We start from the raw sequence: 25,299 nt of genomic DNA, 5'->3' as shown, positions 1-25,299 counted from the left end.
GCCCAAGGTGCATAAAAGGTTGGGCTAGAATGACTATTGCAGCTGGAAATTTGACCCACTCCGTAGCCAATGGGGCGGTGCCACGTGGGCGCTAGCTGGGAGGAAGAGAAGGCTGAACCGGGTCAGAGGTTGGGTCGTGGGACGCTGGTCAAGAGCCGGGTCAGAGGCTGGAACCATGGGCCTTCGTTGGGTGGGATGTTGCTAGGTCTACTGGAGCTAAGATGCTAAAGGAGGCAGGGGAGAGATAATGGGCCGCTGGGCCTGCGTTGGCTGGGCGTGAGATGGGCCGCTGGAGGAGCTTGGGTCAATGTGGGAAATTGATGCTGGTTTGGACAGGTGGCACAAGGAGGAGCAAGGAGGCTGGCTTGGGCGTGAGAGGCTTTCAGCTGGCCTTGGAGAGCTGGGCCTGCTGGGAGAGGCTTCAATTTTTGCAAAAATGCCAACTTTTCCTCCTTTCTTCAACTTCATTTATTTCTTTCTTCTTTCTTTTCTTTATGACAAAATGCATCTTTAATTCTACAAAATAACAATAAATTAAATCATAACCAAATATTTTCATTTATAAAATAAATTATATTAATTCAATGAAAATATTAATTAAACTTAATTTATTTTGGCCATTAAAATCAATAAATATGCATTTTTCACAACTAATCAGCGTTCAAGGAAGCAATATGGCTCAATGATTTCATGAGGAAATCATAATTTTAAAGAAAGTAGTGATATTTTCTGACAGCCAATCATCCATACATCTTTGTAAAAACCCTGTGTATCATGAGAGGTCTAAACATATAAATGTTAGACTATTTTAGATCAGAAATAAGATAGAAGAAGGGATTATAGAATTGGAAAAGGTTCCAAGTGAAGAGAATCCTGCTAATGCAGGAACAAGGTCTTGACACAAACTAAGTTTCAGCATTGTTTGAAACTTATGAACATTGGATCATGATGCAATAGTGGTTATCCTCCATGATATGTTTTAAGTCAGTTTATGGAAATTAAGGTGGAATTTATGGTATTGTAATTCTCACTTACTGACTTAAAAACCCACTAAAAACTACCTTACGTCTTTTTGGTAGTTGCATCTAGTATTTTGGAAGATTCGAGTGTTACATTTGTTACAACCAAGCATGGACATTTCTAGTATTGTCAAAAGTTCTAAAACTAAACTCATATATATAGCTTTAGAGAGCTTCAGAGAAATGTTTTTATTCGTTTTGAGTATTGGGATTTTGGGAAACACTTAGAGAGAACTTGTAAGGTTTGTGAGAGAGTTTTGATTCTTTGAGTTGTCTTTCTTCAAGAACTTACATGTAAAAGTTTCATTTGTTCTTCACACAAGTGTCTCACCATTAGTGACTTGTATAGCTTAGAACTTTGTTGATCATAGGTTGTAACATAGAGTGTCATAGGGGAACCCCATTCATGGAGGAACTGGATTAGGCTAACACATTGTTAGATGAACTAATATAAATTCTAGTTGTCTCTTTCCTTTTACTTGTTCTTTGTTTATTGATTTCAGTATTGCTGTTTGAGTTTGAATATTGTTTGTTTTGAGTTTTGTGCTGTGTATTTACAACAAATAAATAGAGAGTAGAGACCATTAGACTGCTTAAAGGAAATTCTGTAAGCCAAAATGCTGCAAGATTTTTTTTTACCTTAAACACAATCAATAAAAAGACTCCGATTAATGCAAGTTTGCTTTATTGGGCTGAACTACTTCAATTTTTTTCACCATTCTTCATCTTTCATATTTTTAGGAGTAATGATACGTGCACTCAAAATATGCACATAAACATTACATACAGTGGTATTTTTCCCGAGCTAATCACATTAAAATTGAGATCCACTATTTTAAAAAATAATATCACATCACTGTATGTAATGTTTGAGCGCATTTTTTGGATGCACATATCATTACTCTATTTTTAAACATGAATCCTATTCATCTATTGAAATACATTAAACACTTACAAATTTCTTTATATGAATATTACTCTCCTAGTTTGAAACTAACACAAACTATTTAAATATTTTGCTTTACTCGTTCCTTTCTTGTATCTTGAAAATCACTGCACTTTAACTTTTGTTTTGAATTGTTTATTCTTTACACTTCCTAGTAGTTTTATTTATTTCAAGTAATCATTCCATTTCTTAGCCTTTATATACAATCTGATTTATATTTCAGTAGATTAAATACGCTTAATTGTGCATAATTTTTTTTTTCTTTAAGGGGATAATTGTGCATATTATACTGTACAATGATCGGTAGCAGACATTAATGGGATGCATTGCAATTAAAAATACATTTATCATACGAAACTTTATAAACCAAAAAGGCCAAAATGCAAATTATTTACAGAATCGAAAGAACAAAATCAACAAATGCAAATTCCAAGAGCATATGTCTGATTCAACGTAATCAGATCTACTTGCAAATTTACATATAAAGGACTTCGGAAAACGAAGATTAGATCTGCTAACTTCGTGAAACAATTACCAGCTTTTCAACGTGTATTCGTGTAAATTAAAAAATAAATAGATAGAAAATGTTTTCCGATCTTTATCTGGCTACCATAGAAGAAATTAATAAGATCTCCAAAAAAAATGATAATGAAAAAAAAATTACAAATCTGCACAGCATGATGAAGCTGCTCTACCTAATCAGTATTTTAAAAAATACAATTTCAAATATGAACAAAAAAACAACAAAGAAGAGAACAAACTGATGAGATGAACAAATAAAGGATACACGTCGATCATCATATTAATTACAGATACTAACTATTCAAAATCGCTTCCTTTTCTCTATGTCAATGTAGAAAATTGTAAATTAATGGAACTCTTCACGGTGCATCGGTATCGATATAGAAATTTCTGTTGTTGGTCAAGACAGACACGCCGGCATGTCTTGCAATTCAAGTAGACATCGCACCTATTGGTAATGAAGCCTGCAAATTAGTTTCCTGGATCTCGGGAACTTGAGGAGGAGCCTCAGAGGGTTCGACTACATTGGTAGATGATTCTACAACGGTTGTTTCTCCAGGATTCACCTGATCTGAATTACTTGTTGATGGAACAGGAAGTGTATCCGCTGGAACAGGTTCTCCTGATTCTGGTTGGGGTGCGGGAGTTTCTGCAGTTGGAGGAGTGGCTTCTGTTCCTGTTGGCGCTGCTCCTGTTTCCGTAGAAGGTTCTGTTGTTGTTGTTGTCGTCGTTGTTGTTGGTGGTGTAGATATTGGTGATGGTGTAGCTGCAGTAGTAGCTCCTTCTAATAGCAATTGCTTAGGTTGTTGCTCTGTATTCTGAGTTGCTGGAGCTGGTTTTTTGCCCAGAGAAATAGGACCAGTAAGAGTTGGCATCCCTGGTGGTAAAATTTCAATTGGTGGCTTCTTGCCTGCTTCTGCCAAACTTGTAAGCTTTGGGTCCTCAAGAGAGGCCAAAAATGAAGCTGCAGCATCCATCTTTGTTGATGGTGTGTGATCAACCTCCTTCTGCAGTATTTTGTTCCAAGTCTGAACCAAGCTTTTTAATGTTGGTCGTCCATGAGCCTGAAGTCAAATGGATAAGGAGGTTAGATCAAATACTTGAAAACAGTAAAGGGAATGAGGATATAATAAAAGGCGTAATACATGGGCATGGAGCACAGCCTCGGCAAGCATTCCTGTATCCTGCCAAGCCTTTTCCATGAGGGCATTGTCTCCCAACACAGCAGCTGAAAATGCAGCTTCACGTCCAAGACCAACCGAGATCAAGTTGTTTACCAATCCCTGCAGTAAAGACAATTGTGTTTATATTAGTATTTTAAATATACACACAAATATAATCTGAGAAATAAGTTAATATATTAAATAAATAAGAGAGAAAGAGAGATGGAGCGAATAAAGACATGGAGAACAACTGGTTAATATACATAATACAGTTATTGTGCATAATATCAAATTGGATTTTGGTAGACATCTTAATGAAATCTATATTTGAATCCAAAGAATATAAGGTTATTAAAACATTCTAGTGTGCATCAATCAATTCAAGAGTTGATAACCAAAAAAATAGTAACTATAAATAAATATCATAGGCAATGGGTCTCAGAACTAGAATACAAGCAAAATATACATGAGACAGTAGCATACACTTAGCCTTGTGAGCTCTCCATGATTTGCAAGGCGCAATGCTAGTCCTCTTAACTCGTGACCCTGTAAAGCTCCTTTCACTGACCCTGCAGCAGCCAAACGTTTTAGAGCTTCCCGGGCAATTTCAGCTTGTGCAGTAGCATCTGCCGCGTCAATAAGATCCAAAAATTCCTTAGCAAATTTCACTATTCCTTGTACAGCTTCCACCAAGTTTTCTTTCTTAGCTGTTAAATTGAGAATGTCATTCAGTTCGAGCCCTGTGGTATCTTGCCCCATCTCCCTACTGTTGCTCATGGTAAGAAGGCATTGAAGAGCTCTTTTCAGATCATTACTCTGCATAGCCAGATCAAACTCCAACCTACAAAATGAAATAAGATATATAATATTCATGCAGGAATATTTATGTACTCTGTAAACTTGGAGTCGTGAACTAGAAAAAAATTATATATTTTACAGGAAAGCTAAATATCAATCACGGAAACATATCATACAAGGTAACAGAGTAACAAAATAAATCCAAATGGAATTAGCATGTTTGGGTACATGATTCTATAATTTGAGTTAAGAAATGATTGACACAAGATCTAACAAAATCGATCTAGAATGCTTAAAAATCAAAAGAAACAAAAGCTAAAGTTATGCACATGTACCTCTTGGATATCCCAGGCAAATGAAGTGCTTCTGTAGCATAACCCATACCCATCATAAATTGTGCTAAGTCATCGTGATGTTCTCTCCCAAGCCTACTTGCCCTGTACAGAAGAAATTATACATAAAAAGGGGGCAACATTAATTCTGTGTAGAGGAATCCACAGAAAAAATATCTGCCGAAGAATCTCAAGACAAATATTGTACCACTTTACAGCACTAACAGCATCTCCATAAGCAGCAAGACATCGGCAGCGAATACCAGGGTGACTTAGAGATAATGCATGGGCACACATGTACCTGTCATGAAAAAAAATTGACTTGATTCCTTTTATGTTTTCCAAACAAAAAAGAGTCTAAACATAATGTAGGGAATCAACTTACCTATCTATTAGCCAAAGAACACCATCTCTAACACCCACCACAATCAAAGGACCCACAGGTCGTTTCTGCTCTGTTGGGAAACGAGTAACTGCCACAGACACCCCTCCACCACCAACAGCTATCTCATTGACCTTTCTCTCTTCCATCTCTTTTTGAAATATCGAATCATCCCCATCAACTCTAGAGTGTTTTGGCAACGAGAGGAAAGGTGGCACTGAAGGAGCATGCTGAAATGAAGCCAAGCGGACCACCTGGAAAGGAAGATTTTAAATGACCAATAGAAAGACTTTATTAAGACAAGAACTAATGATAGGAAATGAATAGCTAGCATCATTTATTATAAAATATTACTATAACTCTTCTAGTCCTAGGTTTCTCTTGAGAAGAAAGAAATATATATTATGTATACAAATTAATTACATTTTTTAGATGTTGATGGATTCACTTCTTGGTACCAGACTTTATTTTCTCTTTCTAGGAAAGTAATCACAGATGTATGCTCATTTATTTTTTGGGTAAAAAACAATTAGTTAACCATATTTAGTCCCATCCGAGGTTTGAACTACCAACTTCTTACTCACAACACACCCACCCAACCACTAGAGCTATACTCAAGTGGCAATAAATGTACACTTTGCAATGAGAAGAAATACTATTTACCTGTAGCATTGGGAGCCTTAACGCTATCCTTTCTTGAGTAGCATTTTGGGGACCATCCACTGAGATCAGTGCTAACTCACCATGCTCAGCAACAGCTCTTTCTTGTGCCTCTCTTTGTTTCATCTCCTCTTTTATCTTTTTTGTTTCAATATCAATAGCAGCAACTCCCGCATCCACAAACACACATCTGGAAATTAGCAAGAACAAATATTGCAACAACTTTTAATTCCTCTAGTATCATACCACTTATAAATGAATTGAGGTTAACGTTGGTAACCTAGATGAGTCAAATCTAGCTGTCTAAATTAGATTAGTTCAAATCATGGGTTTGCAAATTTAACATGTTCACAATATAGCTTGTAAAGTTGATAAAATATTGTAATTACTTTCCAGCCTAGTCAACTTTCTTTGTGGATTAATTTGTACATTACTCATTTGGGAAATCAATTAAATTACAGAATTTAATAATTTTCAGTTAGACGTATAAATGCAAGTGATCAAGATGCTTCATGGATAAAGCACTGCTTACTCAATTGTCGTAGGTGTAGCAACAAAAAGCTGTCTCCGATGCCAAACTCCACCAGTGGCATAGGGAATCGCAACATCACCCAGGTATCTATATTGTGGCCGCAATGAAGATATGACAATGTATTGTGGATAGGCAAAAGCACAGTACTCAACAGTTTGATCCCATGCTGTCCACTCTGGTTGAGGAAGAAGTCCTCCAACAGGCTGAGAAGTTTCCCAACTGCATAATAAACCCATATAAAATTTTGACAGTCAATTTACATCTTACTACCAACTTGCATAAACAATGGCATCTCAACAGTTTGATCTCATTCAGTACATTTTAACTTATTGCTACCTGATTTCTGAAGCCCAATGTAAAATGAACTATAAATATACATATAAAGATGAATGAAACAATTCACGCCCAAAACAAATTACCAAAAACTACACATATAAGTACAGCATAAAAGACCTGTATAGCTGAAAGTTAGGTGGTGCAGCCTCAGTTGGAGATCTATTAGAAGAAAATCCATCATCGAAAGTGGCAAAAGAAGAGAGACCACTGGTTCCAAATCCAGACAAGGGCATAGATTGAATTGTTGAAATAGCTGTAGCAGCAACAGGGCTGACTCTTCGAGATGTTCGGTATGCAACACCAAGTAATGCCCCTCCATGCAAGCCAATGACCTACAATGTGTTAATTTCAAATAATAATTAAACCATGTATTTATTTGGCAAATGAACAGCCCAAAATGCTACAGGATGATTTTGTAGGTCCACTGAGGTCTGAGAGTAAACTGATGATAATTAACATATCACCTCTAGTGCTCAGTATCAACTTATGAGATTTGTTTCAGGTGAAGGAACAACATTACCAGGAGCGACTTTAAAGTTTGTTTAAATACAGAATTATCATTAAAAAAAAAACAACTTTCTAACCAACTACAGAAATAAAAAAAATGAATACCGGCTCGCTGCGACCACCTATAGATGTTGTGAATATATTAGATGTTCCATCATCCAGCAAGATTCGAACTTGAACATTGGCTGAAGAAGCAGCAGAAGCAGCAGCCGCTGCCGCTTGTGCTGCAGCCGCAGCAGCTTCCTTCGCTTTTCTTGATGAGCCGCCTTTAGGAATTACAGGAATTCTAGGAGGCAATGCAGACTCCAATATAGCATACCTATCACGACAGGTATCCCACGCTAGGAGCCTTGCACTTCCTGAATCAACTATGGACCAATCACTGACTTTATAGATAGAGAAGTAAGGAATATCAGGCCACACAATTGCAATATACCTGCAACCAGATCATTTACAAAAAATGGCAACATTACTATGACTATTCCAACTTTATATACCACCAGAGATTGCAAACAAAAAGTATGTCGTACAATGGAACTCAAATCTCCTATACCTTTTTTCCTGTCCCACTAGTCAAAAAATAACAACTCATTTAAAATGACTATTTATACACTAGAGGAAAATAAATAAATGAAATTAAATATTATTTTTAATTAGTTCTCATTTTTTACAGGTGAGATGGAGAGAACACGAGATTTGAATTCAGTAAAATGAATAATCATGGCACAATTCCAGACACTACAACCAGAGTACCCATCCATACATAAGAAAAATAGTTAAAACCCTTTAAAATACAAACCTGACTACTACAACAACATTGAATAAAAAACTTTTCTTAAAAGCAGTACAATTAAAAAAGAATTAAGATGGAATAAAAGATCAATTAATGAAAGCTACATTACGAACTAAAGGCAACTTACTTTCCTGAACTGCTTACAGAGAGCACTGAATATGAATCATGAGGAACAGGAGTACTGATGTGCTTTTTTATCTGCTTGACGTGTAATTGTTCAGGAGAGTCTCCCCGAAGCCTTCCTGTTTCTGACAAGGAGCCATTGTTCCCAAGGGAAGGATTTGCTGTCTGGGACAACTGAAAATTTAGTAGCTTGAGCTCCCTTTCAACTACATAGATAGCAGAGTGCTCTCGGCTCCCTGAGGGTGTTGGCAGTGAAGCAACTGCTGGAAGAGATCTAGGGTCAAACTCGCTGATTATAACACCAACATTGCTTCCAGTAGCAACAAGGTGAGGCTGTAAAGGATGTGCTGTCATACAATAAACCTGCAATGGAACTGATATTTCAAATTGATACATCGAAAAAAAAACAAATATGAGTGATACAAAAGCATAATTTGACAGGGTTCAAGTGTTAAGATCCCACATCGACGAAGTATGGGATTAATTGGTAGTTTACAACCACTTGGGCACCCTTCTCTCATAGTCTTTTGCGAGTGATTTCTACCTAAGGAGTTGTAAGTTGTAATAACGGTATCATAGTCAACACCCTCTAGTGGGACCAACATCACGAAAGAGGCAACTTGGGATGAAAACAGAGTGAGCTACTAAATAACTTAAGTGTTGTTTCAACCATCAGCTTTATGTAATGATCAATTTTGGAGTTTCGGGTGGATCAAGATTGCCGGGATTCGCATTTCTCTGGCTGATCTTTTTAATTCTCAATGGGTTTTTGGCCAGTAAAGGAAAGAGGAAATTGTTCAATTTTAGGTCGCACTTTGGTTGAAAAGTGTAAAGGATTTTAAAATTTTTGTTTTTAGGAATTGTTTGACTAGTGTGATTTTATTTTGTTTCTGGTTTTGAATTTATTTTTTGCTATTGTGGGAATTTTTCGTTTCCTTTGCTTTTGTAAGCTTTTAATACTATTCATACTATTATAGTTTCTTATAAAATATACACATACACAAAGAGAGAGAGAGCTTTTCTGCCAATCTCCAAGAGAACATGATTCTTTTATTCCAACTTTTCCAAGGTAACACACATGTAAGAGTCTAACTAAAATTGTACAAAGCAAATCATAAGAAAAATAATATGTACTTATATATATGAAAACTCACCCTGATTTTCTTGTTAGGTGCAAGTACATGTGGAGGGAGTAGAGATGATAGTTCACATAACGGCCTTGTTAGTGCCGAGTAAGTGGGGTGTTCAATAGCCCTGCCAAATTTTTGAAAAATAATTTCGATTATTCTTTGAAGAGAATCAAGAAAAAAAAAACATATATACATAATGCTCATTGTTCATATTGAACATATTCATTTCAAAAATTCACTGTTGATATACATTGATTAACATGGAGAAATTTTATCAATGGAGCACTGGACAAAATAATGCATACCATATATGAGAATCTTTAACACAGGTTAAAATATCAAGATTTGGAGCTCGCGGATGGGACCAAGATGCCACACTATGACATGCTAGCCTAGGAACAGGTTTAATCCGCCTTAATTCCTGAGAAACAAGACAAAAAAACTTATGTGAGAAAAGAACAACCAACATGCCTGAGATTTTCATTATCAAGGGGATGTATTCATGAATCAAAAACCATAAAGTTAATAGAACACCTTGAAAGAGATTGTGTCCCATATAGCTAATGTTTTATCTGCACCAATTGTAACAAGCTGTGGAGCACCTCCAATGACTCTAGAAAGCTCAACAGCCACAACACCACCATCATGTGCCTGCAAGAATTCATGAACAAGTATGCACATTAAAAGTTTTGTAAGTATTTCAAATTTAATACAACACAACTCATTTATCCTATGAACCAGCAAATATTTAAGCACATCAAACTCCTTAGTTCATGCACATCAAGGAAAACAACAACAAAAAAAAGGGAAGAGAGAAAGAGGGAGATGACGTAAAATTAACAAAAATAAATCTGAATGAGTTATGGATGTCCACATTATTATATCTTTCAAATAGGATTGATGGACATTCCTAGTCAATGTTACATCTCAATAAAGGTGAAATCCTAGCATAACTTTTTAGAAAAGTCAAAATTATGAAGAGTTACGATGCAGGTTAAAAGAAAAAGTGAATAAATGATAAATGTTAAATTACAGATTAATACCTTTAAGCTTAATTTTGGTACTAGTTCTCGTGAGTCTTGACTGTGATCTGCACTCCAAAGGACAAGCAATCCATCACTAGCCCCAGAAACCAGAAGTGCCTGCAAACAATAGAATGTAGTTAATTGGGGTTTAAATTAGAAAGACATATGCATGTATACAGAAGTCATAAATGACATAAAGAAACAAATATTCATGCTAAGAGTGTCAGGACAATGGGTAGGTATGACTCTGCATTAGCATGCCCGTGTTTATGTATACAAGAATAACATTACAAAGCCTGACACTGTACTCCAACAATACAAATTTATATAAAGAATAGAGGCATTGCAACAACTAGATCCTTCCATTAAAATGAATAATTTTCTATAATTCATCAATAGGCTTCAAATACAAAGCCCTAATGAAAACTTAAGCCTGTTTTGTTTCTTATTTATTGGCTATTAGTTTCCAAAAAGCATTTGGACAATATCCAACACTACAGAAAAGGGATACTTTTAAATGATGCAGTTATGCAAGATGCAAACACATTAAATTATACATGAAAATCTGATAGCAGTACAAAATAGATTGCAAATAAAACAGTAGGAAAGATAGCAAGAATTTGGCCAGAATTATCATTCAAATTACCAAGAATTCGAGAGCTTGGTTCTCTCCAAACAAAACAGAAAATTACACCAATTTCTCCATGCTCAATACAACAAAATTACTCAGCTATATACTCTGGCCTAATTTACCCCGTGTACCCTCCTACACTCAACCAGAATTCTCATAACTAACTGGCTGACCTGTCCTCTCTTTAATCCCCCCTCTCCTAGCGTACACGTAATTAATAGGAGGTCTATCATTACCCCCCCAAAGACGCACCTTGTCCTCAAGGTGGAAACTTGGAAATTGTTGCTGAATTGTGGCAAAGTCCTCCCAAGTGGATTCGCATTCAGGAAGGTGTAGCCACTGGATCAAAACCTGTGGCTGTGTTCTGTGAGTTCCTGGTCGTATGTCCAACACCTTCTCGGGTTCCAGCAGCCATTCCATCTCAGAGGACAGATTCATAGGGAGCTTAGTTGCAGATTGGAGAGGACCCAACGCTGGCCGAAGTACAGAAACATGAAAAACTGGGTGGATCTTTGCATCCGATGGGAGCTGAAGTCGATAAGCCGCACCCCCAATGCGTGACAGCACTGGAAAAGGGCCAAAAAACAGCAGACCCAATTTCTGGTTTTTTCTTTTAGCCAAAGTGCGCTGCCGATAAGGCTTGAGCTTCACATAGACTTTATCGCCCACTTGAAACTGAATATCTTTCCGTTTTTTATCCGCTTGATGCTTCATCTTCTGCTGAGCACGCTGGAGATTCAGTTTTAATAAATCCAAAACCTCATCCCGAGCCTGTAAATTCTGCTCAACTGCTGAAACAATTGTTTGGTTACCTTCCAGCCGTATTAAAGGTGGAGGATCTCTGTGATAGAGAGCTTTGAAAGGTGTCATACCCGCTGAGGAATGATACGAAGTGTTGTACCAAAACTCAGCCCATGGCAGCCATTTAACCCACTGTGTTGTCTTCGTACTCACGAAACAGCGAAGATATGTCTCCAAGCATCTATTGACGACCTCCGTCTGGCCATCCGTCTGTGGGTGGTACGCCGAACTCCGCTTAAGAACAGTCCCTTGCAATCTAAACAGTTCCTTCCAAAAGAGGCTCAAAAAAATTTTGTCACAATCTGTCACAATAGATTGAGGAATACCATGTAATTTGACAACTTCCTTAACAAAAACTGATGCAACGGTGGTGGCTGAGTATGGGTGCCGAAGTGGGATAAAATGGGCATATTTAGAAAGGCGATCCACCACGACCAATATCGAGTCAAAGCCATTAGATTGAGGCAGTCCCTCAATAAAATCCATAGAAATATCATCCCATACTTGCTCCGGGATAGGAAGAGGCTGAAGTAAACCTGTTGGAGATTGCGCCAAATACTTATTCTGCTGGCACACTGAACATTCAGCAACATATTTCTTTATATCAGCTCGCATTCCTTGCCAATAGAAGTCGGCAGCTATCCGTTGAAAGGTCCGAAACACGCCAGCGTGACCCCCTACGTTACTGTCATGGTATTCCTGCAGCAAAAGCGGAATAAACGGGGAAGAGGATGGTAAAACCAACCTGCCTTTGAACTTTAAACAGCCTTGTTGATAAGAGTACCCCGTACATGACTTCCCTGCTTGTAGGTGCTGGATTATCTTAGCTAACAGTGGGTCCGTGGCGACATGAGATTGTAAATCAGCAACAGAAATCAGATTTGGGACTGAAATTGCTTGGCAAGTTACCTCTGGCAGCACCCTCGATAACGCATCGGCAGCCTTGTTTTCTAAACCGGGCCGATATTGAATCTGAAAATCATACCCCAGCAGTTTTGTGAGCCATTTCTGGTGTTCAGTGGCGACCATACGCTGCTCCAATAAGTACCGTAAACTCCTTTGATCAGTTCGAACAATGAAATGTCTCCCAAGTAAATATGGACGCCATTTTTGGATAGCGAGGACGATGGCCATGAGTTCTCTTTCATAAACTGACTTACCGCGAGCCCGAGGGGACAAAGCTTTGCTGAAATACGCAATAGGCCGCTGGTTTTGCATCAAGACAGCCCCAATACCTGTGCCGGAAGCATCCGTTTCAACCACAAACGGTTTTGAAAAATTTGGCAAAGCCAAAACTGGAATATCACACAGAGACTGTTTCAAACCATCAAACGCTGCCTGTGCCTCTTCATTCCAGCCAAATGCATCTTTTTTTAACTGGTCTGTCAACGGTTTAGCGAGCTGGCCATATCCTCGAACGAACTTTCGGTAGTATCCAGTTAAGCCCAAAAATCCCCTCAGCTCCTTAAGTGTTCTTGGCGTGGGCCATTGGCGCATGGCAGCCAATTTAAGGGGGTCGGCGGACACCCCCTCTGCTGAAACAATGTGGCCTAAATACTCCAACTGTGACTGGGCAAATAAGCATTTCTTTTTGTTTGCAAACAGCTGGTGTTGGCTGAGGCAGTTTAAGACAATATCCAGGTGTTGCAGATGAAGTTCCATGGAGGCACTATAGATCAAAATATCGTCAAAAAAAACAAGCACAAATTTTCTAAGAAATTCACGAAAAACCTCATTCATTAAGGCTTGGAATGTAGCTGGAGCGTTAGTCAAGCCAAAAGGCATGACTAAAAATTCGTAATGTCCCTCATGCGTGCGAAACGCTGTCTTTTCAACATCCCTAGCTGCCATGCGAATTTGATGATAACCCGACTTGAGATCCAACTTAGAAAACACTTTTGCGCCATACAACTCATCAAGAAGCTCGTCAATGACTGGAATGGGGAACTTATCAGCAACGGTTTCCCGATTTAATGCTCTATAATCCACGCAAAACCTCCAGCTGCCATCTTTTTTCTTTACCAACAAAACTGGGCTGGAAAAAGGGCTCGTGCTAGGCTGTATAATTCTGGCTCGCAGCATTTCCTTAACTAATCGCTCAATTTCATCTTTCTGGACCTGCGCATAGCGATAAGGACGAACTGAAATTGGACCAGCCCCCTCCTTTAAAGTAATCTTGTGCTCATGAGAACGCTGCGGTGGTAATCCTTCCGGCAAATAAAAAACTGGCTCATGCTGCTGCAATAATGACACTACTGCCGGCGGTACACAGTCGGGTTCTTGGATGTGTTCCGTGGACAGGGAACCAAACTGAATCCAGTAACCTTGCCCCTCTTGCTGAACCGAATGAATAAGTGCCTTGAGCGAAATTTGTGATTTACATAAACTGGGGTCCCCTTGTAGTGTGATCCATGTTCCTCCCACTTCAAACTTCATCACCATCGTTTTCCAATTAACTTGCATATTTACCAGCGACCCTAGCCACTGAATACCCAAGATAACATCCGCACCACCCAAATCCAGCGGTAGAAAATCAGTAATCACCTTTAAAGTGCCCAGCTCCAGCTCCACGTTCGTACAAACTCCGTCCGTTCTCACCTTACCTCCCGTCCCAAGTAGGACTCCATAAGCTGTAGTCGCTGTAATGGGGATCTTCGAAGCCTCCACTAACTCCTTTGAGATGAAGTTATGTGTCGCACCACTATCAATAAGGACTGTGACTGGTTGTTCGGCAATCATACCCGATAGCTTCATCGTATGAGCTGAAGAGATGCCGACTAATGAATTCAATGATAACATAGCTAACTGGTCTTCCGATGTTGCTTCCACGCTGGCTTCTGGGCTAAGAGGAGGGGACTCTGAAGGTTCGCTCTCCTCATTGTCATCTCCCACCAAAAGCACCTGTAATGTCTTTTGTTCACATACATGCCCCCTGTGAAATTTTTTATCACACCTAAAGCAAAGGCCCTTGCTGCGTTTATCTTGGTATTCAGTTTCTGTCAAACGTTTAGGTGTTGAAGAACTGGGTTGTTTGCCTCCCCACTGCCCAGAAAACGTCGATATCGGCCCAGAACTGTTCGTGAAAGGGGGCTGAGTCGGCCGTACAGTCGCAGGGAAAGGAGAGTAACGTGGTGGTGTAATTGGGCCTGGAGAAACCCTAGTGTAAGCCCCTTTGTGCTGAAGGCCCAATCCCAGAAGTTGGTGCCCTTCTTCAATACGCTGGGCTGTGTCCATGATATGGGCTAAGCCCAAAGGCTGTAACATATGCAACGGTCCCTTAATCTCCTCCTTCAGCCCCTTGACGAAACACCCTTCCAATACGTGCTCCGGGACGCCGGCCACCCGAGAAGCCAGGGCCTCCCAACGAAGACGATAAGCCTTCACCGTGGTCTCTTGTCGAATGGACAGCAGCTCCTCTGTCGTCGACCCAATCGGCACCTCACGGAATTGAAGCAGCAACAGCCGCTTCAATGTCGACCACGAAGTGATGGGATGCCTCTGGTTCTCCCACTGGAACCAAGTTAGGGCAGCTCCCTCTAACCCAATGATAGCCGCTTCCAACTTGTGATGCTCAGAGAATCGGTTCAAAACAAAGTAACGTTCAGCCCGCAACACCCATCCGTCGGGATTTTCACCAGAAAACAGAGGAAGCTCCATACGGGGAGGACCGAAATCACGTCCGCCAGAGAAATCGACCGGAGTGGCCGTAGTCTCCGCCGGCATCGTAGGGGGCTGTTGTGTTCCCGTCGGATCTGGTTGCGGAGCATGGGATGCCGAACAGTCACCGTCCACTGCCCGTCGTTGTCGGTCGTTCTCCTCACTTGGCCCCGTCGTACCCATACGCGTCGATCCTTGCAACAACGTTGTGATATGGCCAATCAAGAACTCCACCTTCTTCTCCAGTCCCGGAATTCTCTGGGTATCCGTGCGAAGAGCCTCGAGCTCCTGTGGGAAGTGTTGCATCTGAGCTCTCATTTCCGAAACTTCACGTCTCAGCTCAGATTGCACCTCTTCAAGTTTCTCTTCCACCAACTCCAGCTGCGGAATAGTTTTAGGTCCCATGGTAGATCTGTGCTCTGATACCAATATGATAGCAGTACAAAATAGATTGCAAATAAAACAGTAGGAAAGATAGCAAGAATTTGGCCAGAATTATCATTCAAATTACCAAGAATTCGAGAGCTTGGTTCTCTCCAAACAAAACAGAAAATTACACCAATTTCTCCATGCTCAATACAACAAAATTACTCAGCTATATACTCTGGCCTAATTTACCCCGTGTACCCTCCTACACTCAACCAGAATTCTCATAACTAACTGGCTGACCTGTCCTCTCTTTTATCCCCCCTCTCCTAGCGTACACGTAATTAATAGGAGGTCTATCAAAATCATGAATATTATGAATAAAATTGACCCAAATTCATTTTCTACAATTAAAAACCTACCTCACCGGAAGAAGCCATAAACGTCATTAGACAAGAAATTGAACCTTTGTGTCCTCCAGTGTATCTTCGTACTAGCTGCAGGAAATGGGTACTGTCATAAACCTAAATTTACACTCATTTGTGATAGACCAAAATTTTGACAAAAGCTGCACCTTCCATGATATCATCGATAGAACTCTAATGACACCATCTGATCCACCAAAAGCAACGAGAGGAACATCTCCGGCAGTGGATCTAGAAAGGAACTCCATACTGCAAAAGTCAGCAGGAAAATGTTAGCAACAATAATAATAAGACCAAAAAAAAAACGAACAGCAAAAATACAACAAGTACGACCCTAATGTACAGCCATTACTAATTGGGCTTGCTCTGTTAAGAGCTCAACATAATGTTTATTTGGCAAGGCAACCCACTCTGTAGTGGACGCTTAGCATGTTGATATTTAATGTTTTTTCCACCAAATCCTTATGTAAAGAGAATCACTTCATTCAAGATTCCAAATAACAAACCATATCTGCACTACTACCCTTTTTTGTTATTTATATCATTTTTTTTAAGAATAATAAACTTTCAAAAAGAATAAACTCTATATTTTTTGTGTTGTATCTTAGTGAATTAAAGAAGAGATTGACCAACAAATGTAATTTTTCCTAGCATAGATCTTACAAAATAATTATAGTATGAAAATTTTCCCTTATATGATACTACATTTATTACCAAATTAATTAATATATATGACTCGCAGCAGCACAGAAGCAAAATAAAAAGGTAATGAATTGCATGGAGAGTCATTTCAACTACAATATAAATAGATTTTAAGTTTAGAAAATCATTATTACCAAAGAAGTGATTTGTTATCAAGCTCCTGCTTCGGTACGTCTCGGCCACGCATGGTCACCAAGTCAAGAAAAATGGCTTTATTTTCACAACAGATTACAAGAAAATGCCTTCCTTTTGTTGATGGAGGAGGAGAACTGAAAGAGGTGACATGATTGATGGCTGATGGAGCCTCAGCCGCTGCAGCACGGTTGCGCCAAAGTTGCCAAAATCGTACATCATCATCATAGAAGCTCACCTGCTTAACACTTTAATGGGAAGCAAGATGGAAGTCAGGTTCCAATTGAAAGACTGTAGCAGCCAAAAAAAGGAACAGATGTAAAAATCCATTACCTCCCTCCACGCATGGCTTCAGTAGGCTTCCCTTTAGGCTCTATCATGAACAAACATCAAGAGAAAGAAGACATGAGAATTAACTTCGTTGCAACAGAAAAGCTGCATAGCCTCACTAACAGATTAAGACAGCCTGGTTTAAAAATTGTTTCATACTAAAAGTCAGAACATGAGCTCACTACTATTACCCACACTGATCAAGTTAGAGGTGTGTATCTTAAATAAACTGACTCCTGTTATGTATCTTAAAGTTCAACTGTTACAATATGTCAATGAATTTCAAGCTAGAATTTTCTTATAATCATTGAAATAGACAGCATTCAGAAATGACATCTAAGGTCTAAAATGATCTTTATCTGAAGAATTTTCTTCCAACGGCAACACTGCATAATTTTATAATGTATATAATACCTAGAAATATAATATAAAAATCTGTACTTTGCGCTAAGCCGCTACCTAAATATAAAGATCTCTGAAATGAATTAAGCATAGAATAGAATTTTAATTTTTTTTTATTATGAAATCTAAAGACACTAAGAGAATCATAATGCCCCAGACACAAAAAGGTATAGAAAAAGTAAACACCACTTCTCATGTGCTTCTAGATACAAGTTAAACTAGAGCATGGAATAAATCCAATGACGAGAGCTGGAGTTTTTCAAACTAAAGCGAGTACACAACAACAATCTTAGCTAGCCAGCTCATGGGAAACTGAAATAGAAGAATATGAGAGAAGTGTGGAAGGTTAAGAGGAAAATGTACTTGTATTTCAGATTTCCGTAAATTGCTTAGGATAAATATTATTTTAGCCTTGATCATTTCCCCAAAAAATAACATAAAAAACAATATTCTACATTCATCAATCTTTAAAATGCTAGCAAACCATTCTTCACCAACATCGTTAAGAGTTCAAACAGACTAATAAACTCAGTACCTAGGCTGAATTAAAGGCCTTTCTGGATTTAAGTTTTTCCTCTAAGCTTCCTAATAGTAGTCAGAAAGATTCAGATCTGAACTTCAATAAGATAATACAATTGAACAGCCAATAGTTCTATTTTCTATCAATATATAAGGTTGGCTGTACTAATCTACAAAATCTAAAGATTTCAGAATTAAAATTGAATCAACCGTAGCCATGAATTGCTTAAATTTATTAGTGTCAACGTAATTCGAACTAAAAGCTCAAAACGATAAAGAAGTACATTTGTACCTGATTCACCCTCGGCAAGCTTCTCCAACTTTGCACCGACCAAACGCCTCTCATCAACACCACCAGCTTTGAGCTCGTAGATTACCTAAGAATCCATAGATCAAAAGTAAGATAGACCAGAGATCGATTCTCCAGTTCTCGGATGGGTTTAAAAGGAAGACGAAGAAGAAGAGGTACCTGACGATGTTCCCAATTCCAAACAGAAACGTGATCTGATGCATCGGCAGTGACCATCCATGGATGTGTTGGATGTAACTGGATCTTCACGATCTTCTCGTTGCTCGGCCTGAATGCTTTCAGTCGCAACATTTTCTAGAGTTTCTTCTCAATGGTGATTCTAAATTTGCACAAGAAATGTTCAGATGCGAAAACACATTTCCCTAACCACCTTCACCTTCTCAGTAGTCTATGGCGTCTGGAGTGGTGCTGAGAGAGAGACAGCAAGTTTTGCGACCATTAAGATGAACCAGCTTGGCCTTTCTCTGATTTGGAACCTTTTTCTGGTAAAAATTGAAAATGAAAACTACGAATCCAAATTAAACGACAACCAATTTAATAAACGACAATTTACCAGAGATGCAGTAGACGACTCAAAAACGACATACGATGAGGATGAGGTCAACATCTTAAAAAAAAGACAATAAAAGAAAGAAACGACACAATTGATTTTGTTTTAATAAACAATAATGTATAAAATTTAATCAACAAAATATATCTTATTGTAATGTCGATATATTACAATGAGAAACGAATAAATTGTACACGATTATCAAAATAAATAATTTTTCCATAAAATAATTTTTTTTTGGTGTTGTCCAAATCAAAACATGACATTATTCATTTATATGTATTTAAGATGAAATTTATTATATTAAAAAATTATGTGTATATTATTTTCAAGAAAAAAAAACAAATGTGTATATTATCGTAACAAAACAAAGAATAATTGACGTGTTTTATCAACCAGTATTTAATTATTTAAGATAAATTTTTTTTATAATGGATTTAAGATGAAGTTCATTATATTATAATATATTTTGATGCACAATTTACATCATTCCTCTCTTGTAAATATAAAAAATATATATATAGATGTTGTCTGGTAACATTTAAAATAATAATTTTTTATTTAATTAATTAAAAATTTAACAGTATTTGATAATTCAATTTTTATTTATTATTTTTTAAAATTTTAACTAAAATTCATTAAATTTTAAAAATAGAATTTTTTTACTTTCAAAATTTTTTTAAATTTTTTTTTTCTTTTTTTTTCAAATCAATATTTATTAAACAAAAAATAAAAATAAAAATTATAGAATACTTTTTTTTATTTTAAAAACAAAAAACAAAAATAATTACCACACCTATTTTTATTTTTTTAAAATAAAGAACCAAAAATAAAATAATATTTCCGTGTTTAAGAAATTCAAAAACAAGAATTTTACCACACAACCGAAAAACTTCAGTAGCTGTTGTTTTGCCAGCCAATGAGTTGTTCTACGCTAGTAATCATTCAAGGGAACTCTGTTCTCCCGCGAAACCCAAAGCTCAAATCCAAAAACTCCCTCTACAGAAGAGAAGTAATCTCTGTGTCGCAGAACTGCAAACACATTAACCAAGTACGCTCTTTACATGCTAAGATTGTACGAAATGGCCAAGAACAAGACGCCTTCATCGTTTTCGAGCTTCTTCGTCTTTGCTCCAAGAACAACTCCATTGACTACGCCTACAACATCTTCCGACGCGTTCAAACCCCAAATGTCTATCTCTACACTGCTCTCATCGATGGGCTTGTTTTGAATGGTTCCTACTTTGATGGGTTTCGCTTATATTGTCGTATGGTCGATGATTCCATTGTCCCTGATAACTATGCTGTCACCTCTGTTCTCAAAGCTTGTGGATTTCAGTTGGCTCTGAAACAAGGGAGAGAGATTCATGGCCAGGCAATAAAACTTGGGCTGTGTTCGAATCGATCGGTGAAGATGAAGCTCATTGAGGTTTATGGAAAGTGTGGAGAGTTTGTGGATGCACGACGTGTGTTCGATGAAATGCCTGAGCACGATCTTGTTGCGTCGACCATCATGATGTCTTCTTGTTTTAGTTATGGACTAGTCGAAGAGGGAAATGCTATTTTTAACCGGCTTCGGACTAAAGACACAGTTTGTTGGACAGCCATGATTGATGGGTTGGTCAAGAATGGGGAAATGAATTGGGCATTAGAGCTTTTTAGGGAGATGCAGATGAAAAATGTGAAGCCTAACGAATCTACCATTGTTTGTGTTTTATCTGCTTGCTCACAGTTGGGAGCATTGGAACTTGGACGATGGGTTCACTCGTACATGGAAAAGTATCAAATCAAGCTTAATCATATTGTTGGTGGTGCGTTGATTAATATGTACGCAAGATGTGGTGACATCGATAAAGCACAGAAAGTATTTGATGAAATGAAAGAGAGAGATGTCAGTACATACAACTCCATTATTACTGGACTTGGCATGCATGGGAAGAGCATTGAAGCCATTGAAATGTTTCAGGCAATGATAAAACGAGGGTTTAAACCAAATAGCATTACTTTTGTTGGTGTCCTTAATGCATGTAGTCATAGAGGATTGGTGGACTTGGGTTTTGAGATATTTCATTCTATGGTTAAAAACTATGAGATTGAACCACAAATGGAGCATTATGGATGCATGGCTGATCTTTTGGGTCGAGTTGGCAAGCTCGAAGAAGCTCACTCCTTTATTCAGAGGATGAAAACAGGCCCTGATCATATTATGTTGGGTGCTTTGTTGAGTGCTTGTAAAACACATGGAAACCTTGAGCTAGGGGAACGAGTGGCCAAGACTTTGCTGGATTGTGGGAAAGCTGATTCAGGAACCTACGTTCTTCTCTCGAATGTTTATGCTTCATCAGGGAGATGGAGCGAAGCTGCGAAAGTGAGAGCAGAGATGAAGGAAGGTGGAATCCAAAAGGAGCCAGGTTGCAGTTTGATTGAAGTGAACAATGAAATTCATGAGTTTGTTTTGGGAGATATAAGACATCCCCAAAAGGAAGAAATCTACAATAAGCTAGAGGAGCTTGAGAATAAGCTGAGATCATCAGAAGGGTATTTGCCAGCGACAGAGATGGCTTTGCAGGATGTTGAGGATTGGCAAAAGGAAAGGGCTTTGGCAATACACAGCGAGAGGCTGGCCATCTGCTATGGTCTAATCTCTACAGAACCCAACACCACTTTGAGGGTTGTGAAGAATTTGAGAGTATGCAATGACTGCCATTCGATGATCAAGCTTATCACTAAGATTTGCAAGAGAAAAATTGTGGTGAGAGATCGAAATAGGTTCCACCATTTTGAGAATGGGGTTTGTACTTGTGGGGATTATTGGTGAGAAAACAAAATTATAGGGATGTATATGCCTATATTCTCTATAATGTAAATACTTTATATCAAACCAATTTTAGTTTAGAGGTTGATGCAACAGCATCTCATTAATGCAAGTACTTGTTAGTACTAAAATAGATTCAGTACTGTTAGTGTTAGATATCACTTTTTTATAACATGCTTTTAAGTAAGATTGTGGAAATGACTCCTCTCTTTCTCAGAAAATTTACACAAATGTACACAGTCGGTAATAGAAGCAAAGTAATCCAGTATTTTTTTAATCAATTTTTGTGAGACCTAATATTAATAAAAATGATTGTATAATTTGTAGAGGTTGTCTAATTGGATAATTAACCCCGAATTTTAAAAAAAAAAATTAATCAGTAAAGTGAATGAACATTGGCATCCACCTTATGTTGACTCAACCGAGTTTAAAATATTGGGTTTGTAAACCAGAAAAGATCGTTTGCCAATGTAGCTTGATGCCAATGCCTTTCCACTCCAAGTGAGTGGAGAAAATGCTAGCTGAGACCGTTCAAGAACAAATCCAGTGCAAAAGCTTTTCCTGTATGAATATGAAAAGAAAGAAAAAAAAAGAGAATCAAAATTCTATTAAGACGAAATTGGTAACGATTAGAAAGTAATTTCAACCCAGTCCCAGTGTTGCAAACATAAAGACCAAGGAACACAAGTCTTTGTTGCATAATCTTCAACCATATCAAAGAAATCCTTAAAACAAATGTCCCACCATATGAACATACTATAAGAGGCCCGTGTACCTTGGTACTATGTTAATTTATATATGACATAGACTTGAACACAAAACAATCCCAAACTAAGCAAAACTCAAACTTTGTTGGACCCTCTCTGTTTGTGTCTGGGGCGCCAAAAAAAAGACAGAAAGAAAGCAATTTTATTTACCTCACTGCATCCAGCAACTGGGTGGCTATTCGTTTTCTTCTGTTGACAGGAGACACCCAAATTGCTCTAATGCCACAGACAGCAGGCACTGCTACCTCCTCGCAAACAACTGCGTTACCAAGGTCTCCGTCCAACATGTTAGTATTACTAGCAGAATGAGATCTTTTCACTGTCTCCCTCTGAAAACTAATGTCCCCAAATTGAAGGATGGTTGGTTTGGTTCCTTGTTCTTTTGTGTTAATAGCATCATTGTCTGCTGAATTTGAGATGACTTTGAATGCCTTCTCTATTGGTTCGGCAATTAGGCATCCAGCTACCCTACTGGATAGAATGAACAGTAAGACCTGCAAAAACAGTAAAACAAGTCTAATTTCATGTTTAAACAAAACAAATCTAATTGCACATATCACTGACATTGAAGATTTCTTTAAAAAAAAATCAGAGAGAATCCAAGTGCATTATAATAAACTTCATGAAATAACTTCTAGACATCTTTATGATTTATGGATAAGGAATGAAAAGTGCAAATTAGAACCAGTTTGATAAAACATGGAGGAGAACTGGCATCTCCAATGGTAGCAACACCATTGGTTGCCAAAAGTACACAATTTATTTTAAAATATTAGTTCTTATATTAAAAAAAAAGAAATAAAGGGTTGGAAGGCAACGTTGGTAGGCAACCTTCATATAAAATATTATTTAAGAATCCAAGTGCATTTGACTTAAAAATAAAGTAAAAAGACTATTCTAAACAGACAGTAAAAGTGGGAGGATGTCACCTTACAAAACTTAGGGAAAATAAATCCACTTCCAAGCTCAATCTCCATCATATTCATAGCTTCCACAACCTGCAAGTCATAATGTTTCATTCAGAAAAATGTCACTTTTTATTAAACGAATTAAATACCCCTTAAACTCACTATTCCCTATAATTACATAAACATTTCTTTGACCTGAATGAAAAAATAGATATTCAATCCAGACCTTCTTCTTTTGGGCAGTAGAATCACTATCCAACACCATAACAATCCGACCACCTTCAATGGTAGGCATCTGAATAACCCTTTCACTAGACCAACCCTGCAAAATTAAATATCAATAATTTTGATATAACCAATAATCAAATCACCGCAACAAGCGCATTTCAAAATAAATTTCAAAGATTTATACCTTAAACTGAATTCCATGGGTATAGTTCTTATGAAATTCCTTATGAGTCTTCTCATCACTTTCATCCCCAGGAGAATACTTAAAACCACATGTGAAACAACTATGAAAGTTAAAATCAGACTGACCCAAATCTAAATGGTACTGGGCATAACTTCTCTTCTTGTTTTTCACCATTGTTTTCTTTGGTGTAAACGATTCAGACTTCGAAGTGATACTACCGGAAACGGTTTTTTCCAGCCGTTGGCTGTCTTTGGCTTTTTCCCTTTCCCCACTTCATATCAATGAAAAAAAAATGTCAGTGGTGAAGCACCAATGTTTAACTTACAGAATTCCCCAAAACTCAAAACTAAAATGCAAATCAACAATTCCGATTTCACTTTCTGCAGCTTTACCTGTATATACATATATATACATCCATATATAATATATATAAACACAAAGTAATACCTGTTTGGGTCGCGAGCTCTTCGAGTGTATGCGTTGAAAAACTGGTGTTCTTTCGTCTCCCAGATGTCTAATTCGCCATTTTCTTCAGTAATCGGAGGTGGGTTTGGGGATTCAATCAAAGAAGAAGAAGAGGTTTTGAAAAAGGCGCTGATTTTGGACTGCATTGATGCAAATTTTTTGCCTTACCCAAATCACAAGCTCAGCTAAAATCTTTTTATGTTTTTCAAACAATCTGATAGATCCATTGACGACAGCAATCAATATATTGTTCTACAAAGCCAAAAAAGAACAAATTTTGTCTCTAGAAACCTGAAGGTAAACAAGACAAAAAATATAGAAAGAAAAATTGCTTAACCAAGAATCATAGAGCTGGAACAACAATAAACAAACAGACAATAAACTTGGTAGAAAGAGCAACAAGGAACAAAAAAAAATTAAGGAAAAAAAAATGAAAAAATCTTTTTCCAGATGTTTCAAACTTACCAAGAGTGATTGAGACTTTTTAAATAGATTAGGCGACAATTAGTATTCCCGCGTACTTTTGTACGGGAATTTTTCGTATCCTAGCATTAATTTTTTACTAGATTATTAATAAGAAATTTTTACAAGCATTTTATTTACAAATCTAACGACCAAAAACTTTAATTACAAAAATATTGGCTTTCCCTTTAAAAAATATATATATATAATATCATAATACCAAATTTTAAAATAATGTTTGGCGAATTATAAATTAATGGATACCAAGAGCAACTCCAATGATATCTACCTCATTAGTTGCTTAATATGTCAAAATCATCCCAAAATATAATTTTTTATTTTCTCTCTCATCCAGTTCATTTTTGGCAACTTTTTTC

The 25,299-nt window shown here is 37.6% G+C and overlaps 3 protein-coding genes across 3 annotated transcripts; 1 reads left to right on the top strand and 2 right to left on the bottom strand.

Annotated features, from left to right (window-relative positions):
* Positions 1-2,539: 2,539 nt before the first annotated feature.
* On the bottom strand, positions 2,540-19,013 carry LOC133786118 (uncharacterized). The gene is made up of 21 exons (XM_062225336.1): positions 18,703-19,013; positions 18,526-18,610; positions 17,316-17,355; positions 16,985-17,230; positions 16,298-16,397; positions 16,146-16,220; positions 10,287-10,385; positions 9,778-9,894; positions 9,549-9,664; positions 9,268-9,367; positions 8,118-8,476; positions 7,303-7,633; positions 6,808-7,022; positions 6,355-6,573; positions 5,826-6,012; positions 5,166-5,416; positions 4,989-5,081; positions 4,784-4,885; positions 4,134-4,491; positions 3,633-3,770; positions 2,540-3,551 (listed from the first exon to the last, which is right to left on the bottom strand). Exons 1-21 carry the CDS (start codon positions 18,832-18,834, stop codon positions 2,919-2,921), a joined length of 3,996 nt encoding a protein of 1,331 aa, XP_062081320.1. The 5' UTR covers positions 18,835-19,013; the 3' UTR covers positions 2,540-2,918.
* Positions 19,014-19,972: 959 nt separating this feature from the next.
* LOC133786102 (putative pentatricopeptide repeat-containing protein At5g59200, chloroplastic) lies at positions 19,973-22,039 on the top strand. The gene has a single exon (XM_062225320.1). The coding sequence runs from the start codon at positions 20,013-20,015 to the stop codon at positions 21,909-21,911; it is 1,899 nt and encodes a 632-aa protein (XP_062081304.1). The 5' UTR covers positions 19,973-20,012; the 3' UTR covers positions 21,912-22,039.
* A 119-nt stretch (positions 22,040-22,158) lies between these two features.
* Positions 22,159-24,946, bottom strand: LOC133786110 (protein CHROMOSOME TRANSMISSION FIDELITY 7). Its single transcript, XM_062225327.1, has 6 exons — positions 24,443-24,946; positions 23,996-24,266; positions 23,810-23,905; positions 23,605-23,673; positions 22,826-23,169; positions 22,159-22,469 (listed from the first exon to the last, which is right to left on the bottom strand). Exons 1-6 carry the CDS (start codon positions 24,604-24,606, stop codon positions 22,316-22,318), a joined length of 1,098 nt encoding a protein of 365 aa, XP_062081311.1. The 5' UTR covers positions 24,607-24,946; the 3' UTR covers positions 22,159-22,315.
* Positions 24,947-25,299: the final 353 nt, after the last annotated feature.

This window comes from Humulus lupulus, chromosome 1 (assembly GCF_963169125.1).
Source record: "Humulus lupulus chromosome 1, drHumLupu1.1, whole genome shotgun sequence".
Taxonomy (NCBI): Eukaryota; Viridiplantae; Streptophyta; class Magnoliopsida; order Rosales; family Cannabaceae; genus Humulus; species Humulus lupulus.
Note: the sequence above shows the minus strand (reverse complement) of the source record. Positions and strands in the feature narration are given on the sequence as shown.